This window comes from Ranitomeya variabilis, chromosome 1, assembly GCF_051348905.1.
Source record: "Ranitomeya variabilis isolate aRanVar5 chromosome 1, aRanVar5.hap1, whole genome shotgun sequence".
Taxonomy (NCBI): domain Eukaryota; kingdom Metazoa; phylum Chordata; class Amphibia; order Anura; family Dendrobatidae; genus Ranitomeya; species Ranitomeya variabilis.
In genome coordinates, this window is record NC_135232.1 from 671,576,754 (window position 1) to 671,593,789 (window position 17,036).

The 17,036-nt window shown below is 42.2% G+C and overlaps 1 protein-coding gene across 6 annotated transcripts in view; it reads right to left on the reverse strand.

The window, feature by feature from the left end:
• Positions 1-1,350: 1,350 nt before the first annotated feature.
• The window catches only part of MGA (MAX dimerization protein MGA), a 155,791-nt gene continuing 140,105 nt past the window's right edge, over positions 1,351-17,036 (reverse strand). For all 6 annotated transcript variants that reach the window (XM_077264150.1, XM_077264160.1, XM_077264112.1 and 3 more), the window contains 4 exons: positions 11,673-11,924; positions 10,343-10,492; positions 5,432-5,566; positions 1,351-4,925 (listed from right to left, as the gene is read on the reverse strand). In XM_077264150.1, the coding sequence (XP_077120265.1) occupies positions 3,883-4,925; positions 5,432-5,566; positions 10,343-10,492; positions 11,673-11,924 (1,580 nt within the window). In that variant the 3' untranslated portion in view covers positions 1,351-3,882. The remainder of the gene's footprint in view (positions 4,926-5,431; positions 5,567-10,342; positions 10,493-11,672; positions 11,925-17,036) is intronic.

Sequence of the window (17,036 nt, forward strand, 5' to 3'; positions counted from 1 at the left end):
CCACTCCTGGTTATGGCTTACAAATACTGATGTAAAATACTGACCAAATACTGATAGTGTGACGGCAGCCTAAGGCCATTATTTGGTGTGAACTGACATGGCAAACATCAGAATCACACAATCATGATCTCAGGGTGATGGGGATAAAGAGAGAGAAGCCATATTCTGTCAATCATTTATATGATGTAGTCACTATTCACAGCAGCATCTAAGGGGTTAAACAGATTTGGATAGTGCCAACACTGATTGTGGCTGATGCAGTAAGTTGTCAGCTACACTGTACAGCCGACAGCTGCTGGATTCTCACCTGTATGGGGATGCTATTCTCTTATATCTCAGGTCAGTAAAAAAACAAAACGTATTGACGGTCATTAAGGGGTTAAGTATATTCTTAATGTTCATTAACATTTATAATAAATGCTGAAGATAGAACCATAGAATTTGGTCTGAAAATGTCATCAATAACCTTCATTTTGCTGACATTAGCAACTTAATGGAGAATAATACTAAAAACATGGTCTTGCTTATTCCCCAAAACACAAGTTATTCCCTATTCATAGCAATCCCGAGAACACTGGGCTGCAGCCCTTGTCTGGAGCAAATGTTCGATTGCAGATCCATCCGCTGTCCTTAGAACCAGCAGAAATAGTCCTGTACTCAAGATGCCCTCACATCACTGCGTGCAAAGTATACATACAAATGTTTGCTACACAAACAGTACACACACACACAGGCAGCTCTGCTGCACATACACACACAGGCAGCTCTGCTGCACATCCACACGCGCGCAGCTCTGCTGCATATACACGCGCGCAGCTCTGCTGCATACACACGCGCGCAGCTCTGCTGCATACACACGCGCGCATCTCTGCTGCATACACACGCGCGCATCTCTGCTGCATACACACGCGCGCAGCTCTGCAGCATACACACACAAGCAGCAGCTCTGCAGCATAAAGACCTCTGCAGCATAAAGACCTCTGCAGCATAAAGACCTCTGCAGCATAAAGACCTCTGCAGCATAAAGACCTCTGCAGCATAAAGACCTCTGCAGCATAAAGACCTCTGCAGCAGGCATCCTACACCGATTTGAATCAGTGCTAGTTTAGTAAAAGGTATAAAGACTTCTTATACCCATACTTTCCAATTTCCTCAGTCTTTGTTGGTTATATTTCATTACTTGAACACCAAGATTTTTTTCTTTTCCTATTGATGCTCATTTTTCCTTATCTTATACTTATCCTTCGAATGCAAGACTCTAAAAAGGCAAATGCTTTTTTAATTTTCACACACACCACAAAAAAATTTAAATCAGTTTCCACAGTCGTCTAAAAATCATACACCAGGGGGTCGTAGCATATGACAGTGAACCTTTTATTTAGCACCATTTAGGACCGTGTATGAAAACATCTTATAACACATGAATGAACGATTCCTAATAATACACCTGGTTACTTTTCATTATTTTTAACGTATAGATCACGACTTCCTATGCATATCTGGATACTGATCTGTAAGAGACAAGTCAGTCTTGTGCTAGATGTTCTCACTGGACAGTTACACGCGGTTTATATGTAGCCCCATGATATACTTATTGCTTTAGAGTAGGCCTGATCCTGCTATTCCATCTATTCTTCATATTGAGCAGTTGACATAAGCTGCAGAAATCTGTCACCGAATGCTCAATATTATGCTCCTGCAAAGTAGAAACCGTTATACAAAAAAATAAATCAAATACACTATGGACACAAGTAAGTAATACCTTAGCAAGAGCAGCACAGCTCTTACAGATGTACATGAGGAGAGGACCCCTTACAACAGGGGTGTGCGGCTTACAATGACAATAATATTGGAAAAGACCAGGGAAAAGTGAGAAGATAATACATCATATTTACAGTGATAATAGGAAGTTACTTGAACTGATAATGCTTCCCTTTCTCCAAGAAAGGTATAGAACAAAATTTCTGTGTAGAAAAGAATAGGAAAAATATAAATACATTTTTTTTTACAACTTCGATTGGACTCAAATTTTTTTATATACAAAATAAGCAATGCAATGAATGAATGAAATCAGCAGCAATGATAAAGTGGAATTCGAAAGATTAAAAGCAAAAAGAAAAAACCTGGAAAAGGCCTACTTTCGCAACTCTTATTTTATTGTTTTCATGCATCTAAAATGATAAATGAAACAACTTTGCAAATCGTCCTGAAGAACAATCTCCTTCTGTTTTGTGTTTACAGCTCCCATGCAGAAGTATGCAACAGCAGGGAAACAGACAAGCTGTGTAGTCTGACCCTGCAGACACAAAGTTTCATCAGAGATTTTTAGAATAGTTTCAGAGTTTGGTCAGAGTTTCAGAGTTTTTCTCAAATGAAAACAAAGAATTGATGGCGATTTCTGAAGCTTTTGTCGAACAATCGGTGATACACGGACAGAATGCAGACGGCATCCGAGTGTTCTCACTTGCAATGGTGAATTTGATTCAAGACTCGGACCAAAATGGGACATGTCTCCGTGATTCTGCACAAACATTCAGGTTGCAAAAATCAATGGATGTGAACAACCCCACAGATAAGATTTATACCTGTGTTATCCTATGAAAAAAGTGCTGCCTGAATGAGCCAAAAAAAGCAGATGAAAGACATCATGATGGCTGAATCCGTCTGCACAAAGTTTACCATGGAGACACATAGCAGCTGTAGACCAAAACACGCATATATTTATTATTTTTCTGCCGTTCCAGTCTTATATTAATATATATATTACACATATTTATTTTATTCTTCAAAGTTTCACTTTTTAAATTTTAGATGCACTGAAACAATGAAGACACTGCCTTTTAGAGATCACTGTAATAAAAGGTCAGTATATCTGTAAATTCTTCTTTTCTCTGTCATTGTTTTAAAACCTTCTGAAGTCTGCAGTCCCCAATAGCAAATACATAATAAAATTAGTACTGGAGTTAGTGACCACTTTACAGGTGCAGTCAGATGGCCGTGTAAGTCAGAGCGATATAGGACTGCAGTGCATGGACTGGCCGGCGGATCTCCCTACCCGAGTGTGACAGCTTCATGTTTTTATGCAGCTATCATGCTTGTGTCGGGAGAGCCGCCGGCCAGTCCATCCACTACGTTCCAATTTTGATCCACGGCGCCGTCTGTCTGCACCCTATTAGTGATCCACTCTGTTCCGGTCATTCCGTTGTCCCATATGACAGTGCTTTTAATCTCTGAATCCCACAGGACCGGAAATCAATTTCTCTGTGTATTCCCATCAGTTACATCTCTCATAAAAACGCACCAAGAAACCGATGACATTTTAAGCAATGGCCTTATGCATTCTTGAAAGTGACTCATATTTGGAGCTTCAACTGAAGTGGAGAAAAAAAAATTAATACTGTCCAACCTATATAACCATATAACCTGTGGCAAAAATTTGTTGCAAGTAGAAAGTGGAGTGCTTAGCATAGAGCGATCAGACAGAGGCACCTGCGGTTAAACCAGAGAAGATTGCAGCCAAAGTTTCAGGAAAATGTCATTTTTTGTTTTCTGATTGCTGAAGAAACTAGAAATAGTTCCCTAAATTATTTTTTTTTAGCAGAGCTGGAAGAAGCAACTTGCAGAAAGCAGGCAGAATCAGATTATTTACAAGTAGTACAAGCAAAAAAAAAATTCATACGCATTGCTAAATACATGTAGTAATTATAGTGCTTTGCACCTACGACGAGACCAAGCTGCTTCGGCGGCAGATTGTTTTATCTGTACAAAATATGCAAGTAGTGCACAGTTCACGTAGTGTGAGAGTTATTGCACCATGTACTAAGTATGGTAGGTAGACACCAAGAAGTAAAATCAGTCTTGATGTAAAAAAAAAAGAAGAAGTCAATCAGGTGAACTTAGTCTCATGGCCACCGATGCCAAGGATGGCATCGATTTGCTTGCCAGAACCCTCTGATCACTTGGTACTGTATGAGACTTTAATCCAAATGGTGTCAGCTTGGGCATTGGTCTCCAAAACACATCTGAGGTCACTGTTTTTTCAGTATTCTCACAAGTTGATGCAAACGTAGGAGGTCCGCTTTGGGCTCCAACATCAGGCAGAGGTGGTTCCCTTCTTGCTTCCACTTCACAAGCACCAAAACCAGCCTCCTGATTATACTTGCTGCTATCCAGGATCTCACCCTCTTCTAAATGCGTAAAAAAAGGATTAAAGGATACGTTTTTTTCCTTTGCTTCTTGCTCTTCCTTGCATTTACCTAAAGAAAAAGGAGACAAATCTCTATCTGCACATTTACTTGTGCTGCAAAGGGATGCTGTGTCCGATCCTGGGAAATCAGAGGCAGAATTCAAATTTTCGGAATCATTGGTTATCTGCTGATTGAGAAATGCAATTTCATCGAGAAGAGATGTGAGGGTTTCATCCGCTTCTTCTAGATCCCCCATTGTATCGGATAATTCACTCGGGTCTAAACCTGCCTCGTCGATGGCAGAAGTTAATTTCTTCAGTTCCAGATCAAGTCCAGAATCTCGCATTTCGTCAAACGTTTTAATAAGGGCGTCATTGCTCGAACTGACAATTTTGCATTGCAAGGAGGCGCCGGTACTACTGCTGTCATTTTCCAGAGATGAATTTTCAAAGAGACTTGAGTACGGATTACAGATTTTACCTGTTGTATCGGTAAGACTTTCCTCCGCTTTGTCCATATGAATAGAAGTAGATGGTATACATGACTCGGCAGTCACAAAACTTGCCTCTTGGACTGACGCATTACCTTTCTCGGCTCTTGAAGTGTATGCATCAGAATTGCATACCCTCTCGCTATCAGGTGTACCAATATCCAATTCCATGCCCAAGTCTAACTCGGCTCCTTGAGCTAAAGATGTCACGTTCACTATCTTTGGCATCATGGACAGGTCATCCACTTCTTAAAAAAAAAAAAAATAGTTATGGCACTGATAATAATCAATAAAATACAATAATTAGTGAATAGATTTTAGTCCCTCGTCCTTAGACCGCAGCACCTCAGAGCTTATGGAAGGAGATAATGGAAGAGATTTATGAGCCAAAAAATAAAGTGACTGGTTTAGACTGTAGAGTAGAGGAGAGGACTAATCATTACATTTTTAGTGGATAGTCTAGGCTTGGTTTATGGACCAGTATGAGCTCATGCAAACAATTTGTGTATCTACAAAGCCCGAAACATGTTCTTTTTAATTTTTTTCGTGTATAAAAGTGTAATCAAAAGCAATGAAATATAGCTAGAGTGATAAATGATTCATTCATGGCTGAGAGTGGAATATCTATGTGGTGGCAAAGACGGCGGAAAAAGCTTTACACTATTCTGTAACTCCCATAGAAGTGAATAAAAGCAATGGATACAGCATAGCTCAACAGCGAAAAATAAGCACCGACATGAAAACATTTACGTACCAGACACTGACAAAGGAGGAGTCAGTGTGGAAACGTCACCGGGCATGGCAGATAAGGAGATGGGGATAGGGCTGTGTCCTACAATATCCTTTAATTGTATTGTACTCGGAAGCTGAATTACCACAGAAGCCATTCCTAGAAAAAGGTCATGAATAAGAATGTTAGCCTACAGAGTAAATGGTTTGGGTATCTTTTGACTCTTAACCCCTTAGTGACAGAGCCAATTTGGTACTTAATGACCGAGCCAATTTTTACAATTCTGACCAGTGTCACTTTATGAGGTTATAACTCTGGAACGCTTTATCGGATCCCGCTGATTCTAAGATTGTTTTTTCGTGACATGTTGTACTTCAAGTTAGTGGTAACATTTCTTCGATATTACTTGCGATTATTTATGAAAAAAATGGAAATATGGCGAAAATTTTTAAAATTTTGCAATTTTCAAACTTTGTATTTTTATGCCCTTAAATCAGAGAGATATGTCACAAAAAATAGTTAATAAATAACATTTCTCACATGTCTACTTTACATCAGCACAATTTTGGAAACAATTTTTTTTTTTGTTAGGGAGTTATAAGGGTTAAAAGTTGACCAGCAATTTCTCATTTTTACAACACCATGTTTTTTTTAGGGACCACATCACCTTTGAAGTCATTTTGAGGGGTCTATATGATAGAAAATAACCAAGTGTGACACCATTCTAAAAACTGCACCCCTCAAGCTGCTCAAAACCACATTCAAGAAGTTTATTAACCCTTTACGTACTTCACAGGAACTGAAACAATGTGGAAGAAAAAAATGAACATTTAACTTTTTTTTGCAAACATTTTACTTCAGAACCATTTTTTTTAATTTTCACAAGTGTAAAAACAGAAATTTAACCACAAATTTTGTTGTGCAATTTTTCCTGAGTACACCGATACCCCATATGTGGAGGTAAACCACTGTTTGGGCGCACCGCAGAGCTTGGAAGTGAAGGAGCACCGTTTGACTGTTTCAATGCAGAATTGGCTGGAATTGAGATCGGACGCCATGTCGCGTTTGGAGAGCCCCTAATGTGCCTAAACAGTGGAAACCGCCCACAAGTGACACCATTTTGGAAACTAGACCCCCCAAGGAACTTATCTAGATGTGTGGTGAGCACTTTGAACCCCCAAGTGCTTCACAGAAGTTTATAACGTAGAGCCGTGAAAATAAAAAATCGCATTTGTTTTCACAAAAATGATTTTTTCGCCCACAAATTCTTATTTTCACAAGGGTAACAGGAGAAATTAGACCACAAAAGTTGTTGTGCAATTTCTCCTGAGTACGTCAATACCCCATATGTGGGGGTAAACCACTGTTTGGGCGCACCGCAGAGCTTGGAAGAGAAGGAGTGTCGTTTTACTTTTTCAATGTAGAATTGGCTGGAATTGAGATCGGACGCCATGTCACGTTTGGAGAGCCGCTGATGTGCCTAAACAGTGGAGACCCCCCACAAATGACACCATTTTGGAAACTAGACCCCTTAAGGAACTTATCTAGATGTGTGGTGAGCACTTTAAACCCCCAGGTGCTTCACAGAAGTTTATAACGTAGAGCCGTGAAAATAAAAAAATCGCATTTTTTCTACAAAAATGATCTTTTTGCCTCCAAATTTTTATTTTACCAAGGGTAACAGGAGAAAATGGACCCCAGAAGTTGTTGTACAATTTGTCTTGAGTACGCCGACACCCCATATGTGGGGGTAAACCACTGTTTGGGCGCATGGCTGAGCTCGGAAGCAAAGGAGCGCCATTTGACTTTTCAATGCAAAATTGACTGGAATTGAGATCGGACGCCATGTCGCGTTTGGAGAGCCCCTGATGTGCCTAAACAGTAGAAACCCCCCAAAAGTGACCCCATTTTGGAAACTAGACCCCCTAAGGAACTTATCTAGATGTGTAGTGAGAACTTTGAATGCCCAAGTGCATCACAGAAGTTTATAATGCAGAGTCGTGAAAATAAAAAATATATATTTTTTAACAATAAAGATTTTTTAGCCCCCAAGTTTTTATTTTCACAAGGGTAACAAGAGAAATTGGACCCCAAAAGTTGTTGTCCAATTTGTCCTGAGTATGCTGGTACCCCATATGTGGGGGTAAACCACTGTTTGGGCGCACGGCAGAGCTCGGAAGGGAAGGAGCGCCATTTTGGAATGCAGACTTTGATAGAATTGTCTGCGGGCGTTATGTTGCGTTTGCAGACCCCTAATGTACCTAAACAGTAGAAACCCCCAACAAGTGACCCCATTTTGGAAAATAGACCCCCCAAGGAACTTATCTAGATATGTGGTGAGAACTTTGAATGCCCAAGTGCTTCACAGAAGTTTATAATGCAGAGTCGTGAAAATAAAAAATATATATTTTTTAACAATAAAGATTTTTTAGCCCCCAAGTTTTTATTTTCACAAGGGTAACAAGAGAAATTGGACCCCAAAAGTTGTTGTCCAATTTGTCCTGAGTACGCTGGTACCCCATATGTGGGGGTAAACCACTGTTTTGGCACACGGCAGAGCTCGGAAGAGAAGGAGCGCCATTTTGGAATTCAGACTTTGATAGAATTGTCTGTGGGTGTTATGTTGCGTTTGCAGAGCCCCTGATGTACCTAAACAGTAGAAACCCCCACAAGTGACCACATTTTGGAAACTAGACCCCCTAAGGAACTTATCTAGATATGTGGTGAGAACTTTGAAAGCTCAAGTGCTTCACAGAAGTTTATAATGCAGAGTAGTGAAAATAAAAAAATATTTTTTTTTCCAACAAAAAAGATTTTTAGCCCCCAAGTTTTTATTTTCACAAGGGTAACAGGAGAAATTGGACCCCAAAAGTTGTTGTCCAATTTATCCCGAGTACGCTGATGCCCCATATGTGGGGGTAAACCACTGTTTGGGCGCACGGCAGAGCTCAGAAGGGAGGGAGTACCATTTGACGTTTTTAGCGCAAAATTGGCTGTCGTGTTTGGAGACCCCCTGATGTACCTAAACAGTGGAAACCCCCAAATTATAACTCCAACCCTAACTCCAACACACCCCTAACCCTAATCTCAACCCGATCCATAATCCTAATCACAACCCTAACGATAATCACAACCCTAACCCCAAAACAGCCCTAATCTCAACCCTAACCATAACCCTAATCAAAACCCTAAATCCAACACACCCCTAACCCTAATCCCAACCGTAACCCTAATCCCAACCCTAATCCCAAACGTAACACTAATCCCAACCCTAATCCAAACCCTAACCCTAACCCCAACTCTAACCCTAACTTTAGCCCCAACCCTAACTTTAGCCCCAACCCTAACCATAACTTTAGCCCCCGTCGTCACAAAAAAAGTTCAATGTAACCTTTTTTTTGTACGTCGCGTCCGCCATTTCCACGCATGCGTGGCCGTAACTCTGCCCCCTCCTCCCCAGGACATAGACTGGGCAGCGGATGCGTTGAAAAACTGCATCCGCTGCCCACGTTGTGCACAATTTTCACAACGTGCGTCGGTACGTCGGGCCGACGCATTGCGACCGCCCCGTACCGACGCAAGTGTGAAAGAAGCCTAAGGCTACTTTCACACTAGCGTCGTACTCGGCCCATCGCAGTGTGTCGGGCCGACGTACCGACGCTAGCGTTGTAAGCGCCGCACAACGGGTGCAGCGGATGCTGTTTTTTCAACGCATCCGCTGCCCCATTGTGAGGTGCGGGGAGGCGGGGGCGGAGTTCCGGCCACGCATGCGCGGTCGGAAATGGCGGACACGTCGCACAAAAAAGTTACATGTAGTTTTTTTTGTGTCGACGGTCCGCCAAAGCACGACGCATCCGTCGCACGACGGATGCGACATGTGGCAATCCGTCGCTAATGCAAGCCAATGGAGAAAAAACGCATCCTGCAAGCACTTTTGCAGGATGCGTTTTTTCTCCAACGACGCATTGCGACGGAAGCCAAAAAACGCTAGTGTGAAAGTAGCCTAACCCTAACCCTAAATTTAGCCCCAACCCTAACCCTAACTCTAACCCTAACTCTAACCCTAACTCTAACCCTAACTCTAACCCTAACCCTAATTTTAGCCCCAACTCGTCTTCTCCAGATGGCGGGCGCACTGCGCATGCGCCCGCCATGATGAAAAAGCCGGCTGGCAGGAGAAGACAGAAGAGGACCCAGGGACACCGGGTGAGTATGTTAGGGTCCCCGAATCCCCCTATTTCTCTGTCCTCTGATGTGCGATCACATCAGAGGACAGAGAAATAACTGATCGCTTTTTTTTTTTTTTTGCGGTCGCCGGTAAACTGTTAATTACCGGCGATCGCAAAGCAGGGGTCGGTGCAAACCGACCCCGATCATGTTCTTTGGGGTCTCGGCTACCCCCGGCAGCCGAGACCCCAAAGATCTTCCGGGTGCCGGGCGTACTGCGCGTGCGCCCGCCATTTTTTCCCGGAAAAAAGATGGCGGCGCCCATCGGGAGCCACGAGGAGCACCGGGGGAGGTAGGTAAGTATCGGGGGGCTATTGGGGGCCATCGGGGACCACATTTCTCTGTCCTCCGATGTGCGATCACATCGGAGGACAGAGAAATTAAACGGCAAATCGCGTTTTTTTTTTTTTTTTTTTTGTTGCGACCGCCGGTAAACGGTTAATTACCGGCGATCGCAACTCGGGGGTTGGTAAAAAACCCCCGAATCATGTTCTCTGGGGTCTCGACTACCCTCGGCAACCGAGACCCCAGAGAAAATCCGACTCTGGGGGGCGCTATACACTTTTTCCACAGCGCCGTTAATTAACGGCGCTGTGGTTTAAGTACCCTTAGCGGCCGCCGTTAAAAGGCGTATCGGCGGTCGTTAAGGGGTTAAACAAATGGCAATGAAATCCGCCCAGAAAAAAAAACAAAACAAAAGAGTCTTACCAGACTTGACTTGTGCAGGACTTAGATCTGCTTTTATGAGTGTCTGAGGAATCCCAGCGAGCTGCCCTGCTACTAGATTATGTTCCACTTGCGCTGTTGGTGCCATCAATGTATGTGAAGGTGATAAAGAAACACCGGGCAGCTGTTTTCCTGCAAAAAAACAAAAAACAAACCCAAAACGTAGTTTTTCTATAGTTGTTGATTAATGGCTTAGACTTAATCCCAATTTTGCTTTCTTGAAGACCAGTCATGAATAGAGCAGAATTTCGCAAGCATAGCCTCTGCTCCAAACATTATCTATAGGACTGTGGGGGACAGCGCGCCACTATTTCCATCAATCCCTCAGATGCATAATAGAGCAAAAGCGGCACCCAGCGGTCAGGTGGCCTGGTAATCAGAAATTAATCCTCTATTTTATGGATAGAAAATACTGTATCTTTCGGACTGCAAGAAGCACCGGACCATAAGACGTACCTAGGTTTTAGAGGAGGAAATTTGAAAAACATTGAAGCAAAAAATGTGGTCAATTTTGTACTTAATATCCTCTATCCTGGTATGCATGGCCCCCTCATCCCTAGCCTGGTATGCATGTCCCCCATTATCCCTATCCTGGTAAGAATGGTCCCCCTCATCCCTATCCTGGTATGCAGGGCCCCATCTTGTCCTAGTATGCATGGCCCCAATCCCCATCCTGGTATGCATAGTCCCGTTACAAAACATAAAAAAAACATTAAAAAAAAAAAAAACATTACACTTACCTTCCCGGCGCTCCCTCGCAGCGTCTTGTTCCGATGCCAGCAACTGCTTTATGCTTGTAAGCAGCGCATGGCAGTGACGTGTGCCCGCTACTTAAAAGACATGAATATTCACCACATTCCACTCCCATGGGCTGCTGGCATCTGAACAAGTGGCTGCGAGGGAGCGCAGGAAGGTAACTGTAATGTTTTTTTTTTTATATTCTGATGGAACCATGCATACCAGGATGGGGAAGGGGGCCAATCATAACAGGATGTTATTAAAGAGAAATGAATATTCATTGTCATCCAAGCCCATGGGTGTGGAATGAAGTGAATATTCATTTCTCTTTAGCAGCGAGCACAGGAGTTAGCCGCAGCCGCTGCGTCCAGTAACCCGCTGCTCCGCCGCTGCAGCTCCCCCACCACCTCCTCACCAGAGCCAGTACATCCAGACTATAAGATGCACCCCCATTTTCCGCCACATTTTTGAAGGAAAAAATTGTGTCTTATAGTCTGAGAAATACGGTAATTAGATTTTTTGGTAATATCCCTTTAACTAGGCATTTCTTAGGATAAGGTCAGGGCCCACATACCCTCTGTTGAAAGCAACAATGATTTTCTTCCAAGTATGATAGGCTTCTTAGTTTTGCTAATTAGTGTTTCATAAGATTCCTCTCCCAGCTTCACAGGAAGAAAAGGCTCTCTTTTTGGTATAGGAAAATGTTTAGATACTTTGTGGAAAGCATCGTCCTCCTCCAAGTTTTTCTTTTTCGTTTCTGCCTCTATAGCTTTTTCCTTTGCACATTTATATTCCACTTTCTTCATTACAACCTCTTTTGATTTTCCTGCGTAATTATAAAATATAAGTCTTATGATTATTATTTTCTTACACCTAATAATACCTGCATACAGTATGTTATCCAAAACATCATAAGGATGGTTGTGCGGTATCAAGATTCCTACAGTTACATTTCCACCTTTATTTTTTTATGACATTTGGAGAGAAAGAGAGAGAGAGAAGAGAGAAAGATAAAAAGAGAAAGGGAGAGAGTGAAAGAAAGAGGAGAAAGAGAGGAAGAGAAAGAATGTTAGAGAATGAGAGAAAAAGAGGAGAGAGTGAAAGAAACAGATATAAAGAGATAGAAAGAAAGAGTGAAAGAGAAAGAAAGCGAGAGAAAGAAAACGAGAGAGAGAACGAGAGAGAAAAAGAAAGAAAGAGAGAAAGAAAAAGCGAGAGAAAGAGAAAGAAAGAAAAAGAGAGAGAAAGAGCGAAAAAAGGGAAAATTGATGGAGCGTGCCACACTGTGAGGTAAACGATGTCCGGGATAGGGATACATGTGGAGGGAGCAGCTTCTGCTGGTGAGGCACTGCCATGGAGAGGGAGGAAGGAAGGAATCCGGCACAACCATCCGTGGGTAAAATCCAATTTATTAACAAGCCATTAAGAACAAGGATCCAAGGAAACCATATAAAACCTGACGCCTTTCTGGCGCAACACTAACCAGTGTTGCTCCAGAAAAGCATCAGGTTTTATATGGTTTCCTTGGATCCTTGTTCTTAATGGCTTGTTAGCATAAGGATGTGATCGAAGAGGGGTCCATTGGAGAATGAAGGGGCTGAAAGCATCTTTACACCGCATTCCAAATTATTATGCAAATGATATTTTCCTCCAATTTTCCTAAATGGTCGATGCAAATGAGTCAGTATAATGTTCAAGTCATCAAGGATAAATCACATTTTATAGGACAATCCTCCCAATGAGATCAGTATTTTCTTCACACTAAAAAACCTCATAATACATTGTTCCAAATTACGGTATTTTGGACAACAGTTTCCATACATTGCATAGGTTGTAAAGAACAGAAAATGGTCATTTGTTGAATTTGCAGCAATAATAAGTCATTTAAACTGAAATAAAAAACATCTCAACAGGCCAAGTTTAGGACCCCTTCTTTGATATCTTCACAATTATTGCATCCATCGAACTTGTGAGTTTTTAGATAGTTTCTGCTTGAATTTGTTTGCAGGATGTCAGAAAAGCCCCCAGAGCTGCTGTTTTGATGTGAATGGCCTCTCGCCCTCTTAGATCTGTTGCTTGATGATACTCCAAAGGTTCTAAATAGGGTTGAGAACAGGGGAGGATGGTGGCCACACCATGAGTTTTATGCCCATAGCAGCCAATGACTCAGAGGTATTCTTTGTAGCATTAGATGGTCCATAGTCAGGATGAAGATGATTTTGCTATGAATAGCACAGTTCTTTTTTTGTTCCATGGAAGAAAGTGGTTAGTCAGAAACTCTATATACTTTGCAAGGTCATTTTCACATTTTCATGGATCCTTAACCCCTTCACCCCGAAGCCTGTTTTCACCTAAGTGACAGGGCCAATTTTTACAATTCTGACCACTGTCAATTTATGAGGTCATAACTCTGAAACGCTTCAACGGATCCTGGTGATTCTGACATTGTTTTCTCGTGACATATTGTACTTTATGATAGCGGTAAAACGTCTTCGATATGACTTGCATTTATTTGTGAAAAAAACAGAAATTTGTCGAAAATTATGAAAATTTCGTTTTTATGCCCTTAAATTAGAGAGTTATATCACATAATATAGTTAATAAACAACATTTCCCACATGTCTGCTTTACATCAGCACAATTTTGGAAACATAATTTTTTTTTGTTAGGGAGTTATAAGGGTTAAAAGTTGACCAGCGATTTCTCATTTTTGCAACAAAACCATTTTTTTTACGGACCACCTGACACTTGAAGTGACTTTGAGGGGTCTATATGACAGAAAATACCCAAAAGTGACACCATTTTAAAAACTGCACCCCTCAAGGTACTCAAAACCACATTCAAAAATTTTATTAACCCTTCAGGTGCTTCACAGGAATTTTTGGAATGTTTAAAAAAAATTGAACATTTAACTTTTTTTTCACAAAATTTTTACTTCAGATCCAATTTGTTTCATCTTACCACGGGTAACAGGAGAAATTGGACCACAAAAGTCGTTGTACAATTTGTCCTGAGTACGCCGATACCCCACATGTTGGGGTAAACCAATGTTTGGGCACATGGCAGAGCTCGGAAGGGAAGGAGCGCCATTTGACTTTTCAATGCAAGATTTGCTGGAATTGAGATCGGAACCCATGTCGCGATTGGAGGGCTCCTGATGTGCCTAAACAGTGGAAACCCCCACAAGTGATACCATTTTGGAAAGTAGACCCCCTAAGGAACTTATCTAGATGTGTGGTGAGCACTTTGAACCTCCAAGTGCTTCACAGAAGTTTATAATGTAGAGCCGTAAAAAAAATTTCATATTAATTTTCACAAAAAATGATCTTTTTGCCCCAAATTTTTTATTTTCCCAAGGGTAACAGGATAAATTGGACCCCAAAAGTTGTTGTGCAATTTGTCCTGAGTATGCTGATACTTCATATATGGGGATAAACCACTGCTTGAGCGCATGGCAGAGCTCGGAAGGGAAGGAGCGCCGTTTGACTTTTCAATGCAAAATTGGCTGGAATTGAGATCGGAACCCATGTCGCGTTTGGAGAGCCCCTGACGTGCCTAAACAGTAGAAACCCCCCACAAGTGACCCCATTTTGGAAAGAAGACCCCCTAAGGAACTTATCTAGATGTGTGCTGAGCACTTTTAACCCCCAATTGTGTCACTAAAGTTTAGAATGTAGGGCCGTGAAAATTAAAAAATCATTTTTTTCTTTCCACAAAATGATGTTTCAGCCCGCAATTTTTTTTTCCCCAAGGGTAACAGGAGAAATTGGACCACAAAAGTTGTTGTCCAATTTGTGCTGAGTACGCTGATACCCCATACATGGGGGGGAACCACTGTTTGGGCGCACGGCAGAGCTCGGAAGGGAAGGAGCGCCGTTTGAAATGCAGACTTAGATGGATTGGTCTGCAGGCATCATGTTGCATTTGCAGAGTCCCTGATGTACCTAAACAGTAGAAACCCCCCACAAGTGACCCCATACTGGAAACTAGACCTCCCAAGGAACTTATCTAGATGTGTTGTGAGAACTTTGAACCAACAAGTGTTTCACTACAGTTTATAACGCAGAGCCGTGAAAATAAAAAATATTTTTTTTTTTCCACGAAAATGATATTTTAGCCCCCACATTTTTTTCCCCAAGGGTAACAGGAGAAATTGGACCACAAAAGTTGTTGTCCAATTTGTGCTGAGTACGCTGATACCCCGTATATGGGGGGGAAACCACTGTTTGGGCGCACGGCAGAGCTCGGAAGGGAAGGAGCACTGTTTTACTTGTTCAAAGCAGAATTGGCTGGAATGGAGATCGGACGCCATGTCGCGTTTGGAGAGCCCCTTATGAGCCTAAACAGTGGAAACCCCCCAATTCTAACTGAAACCCTAACCCCAACCCTAACCCCAGCCCTAACCCTAGCCCTAACCCCAACCCTAATGGGAAAATGGAAATAAATACATTTTTTTTAATTTTATTATTTTTCCCTAACTAAGGGGGTGATGAAGGGGGGTTTGATTTACTTTTATAGCGTTTTTTTGGCGGATTTTTATGATTGGCAGCCGTCACACACTAAAAGATGCTTTTTATTGGAAAAAATAGTTTTTGCATCACCACATTTTGAGAGCTATAATTTATCCATATTTTTGCCCACAGAGTCATGTGAGATCTTGATTTTTGCGGGACGAGTTGGCGTTTTTATTGGTACCATTTTCGGGCATATGACATTTTTTGATCGCTTTTTATTCCAATTTTGGGAGGCGGAATGAACAAAAACCAGCAATTCCTGAAATTCTTTTAGGGGGGAGCGTTTATAGCGTTCCACGTGTGGTAAAATTGATAAAGCAGCTTTATTCTTCAGGTCAGTACGATTACAGCGATACCTCATTTATGTAATTTTTTTATGTTTTGGCGCTTTTACACAATAAAAACTATTTTATATAAAAAAATAATTGTTTTTGCATCGCTTTATTCTGAGAGCTATAACTTTTTTATTTTTCTGCTGATGATGCTGTATGGCGGCTTTTTTTTTGCGGGACAAGATGACGTTTTCAGTGGTACCATGGTTATTTATATCTGTCTTTTTGATCGCGTGTTATTCCACTTTTTGTTCGTCTGTATGATAATAAAGCGCTGTTTTTTGCCTTTTTTTTTTTTTTTTTGCGGTGCTCACTGAAGGGGTTAGTGGGATAGTTTTATAGAGCGGGTCGTTACGGACGCAGTGATACCAAATATGTGTACTTTTATTGTTTTTTTTAATTTACATAAATAAATGGATTTACTGGGAAATGTTTTTTTTTTCCTTTATTTGGGGATTTTTTTTTTTTTTTTACTTTCTACTATTGTCCCAGGGTGGGACATCACTGTATTAGATCAGATCGTTGATCTGACAGTGTGCATAGCACTCTGTCAGATCAACGATCTGACAGGCAAGATTAGGAGGCTTTCCGGCGCCTGCTCAGCAGCTCTCAGCAAGCGCCGGCTAGCCAGGTCATTCCATGACCCAGATGGAGTCCCGCGGCCATCTTGGATCCGGGGACTCCTTCCGGATCACCATCTCATCGCGTTGCTCCGGTGGGAGAGCGCAGGGAGCCCCCGTCCCTGCACGATCCCCCTCTATGCCGCTGTCACTACTGACAGCGGCATCAGAGAGGTTAAAAGCCCGCGATCGGCGCTAGCGCCGATCGTGGGCATTGCTGCGGGGTGTCAGCTGTCATATACAGCTGACACCCGCACCCGATCACCGCGGCGCTCAGCATGAGACCGCGCTGATCGGTGCGCCGTACTAGTACTGTGGCTGGCACAAATGCAGTGCCGGCAGCGCAGTACTAGTACGGCGCATGTCGCGAAGGGGTTAAAGGGGCCTACAAGCTCGGTCCTCATGATTCTAGCCTTCACCTCCTTGCTGACGTTGCACCCTTGTTGGGACATGGTGGCCATCCACCAACCAT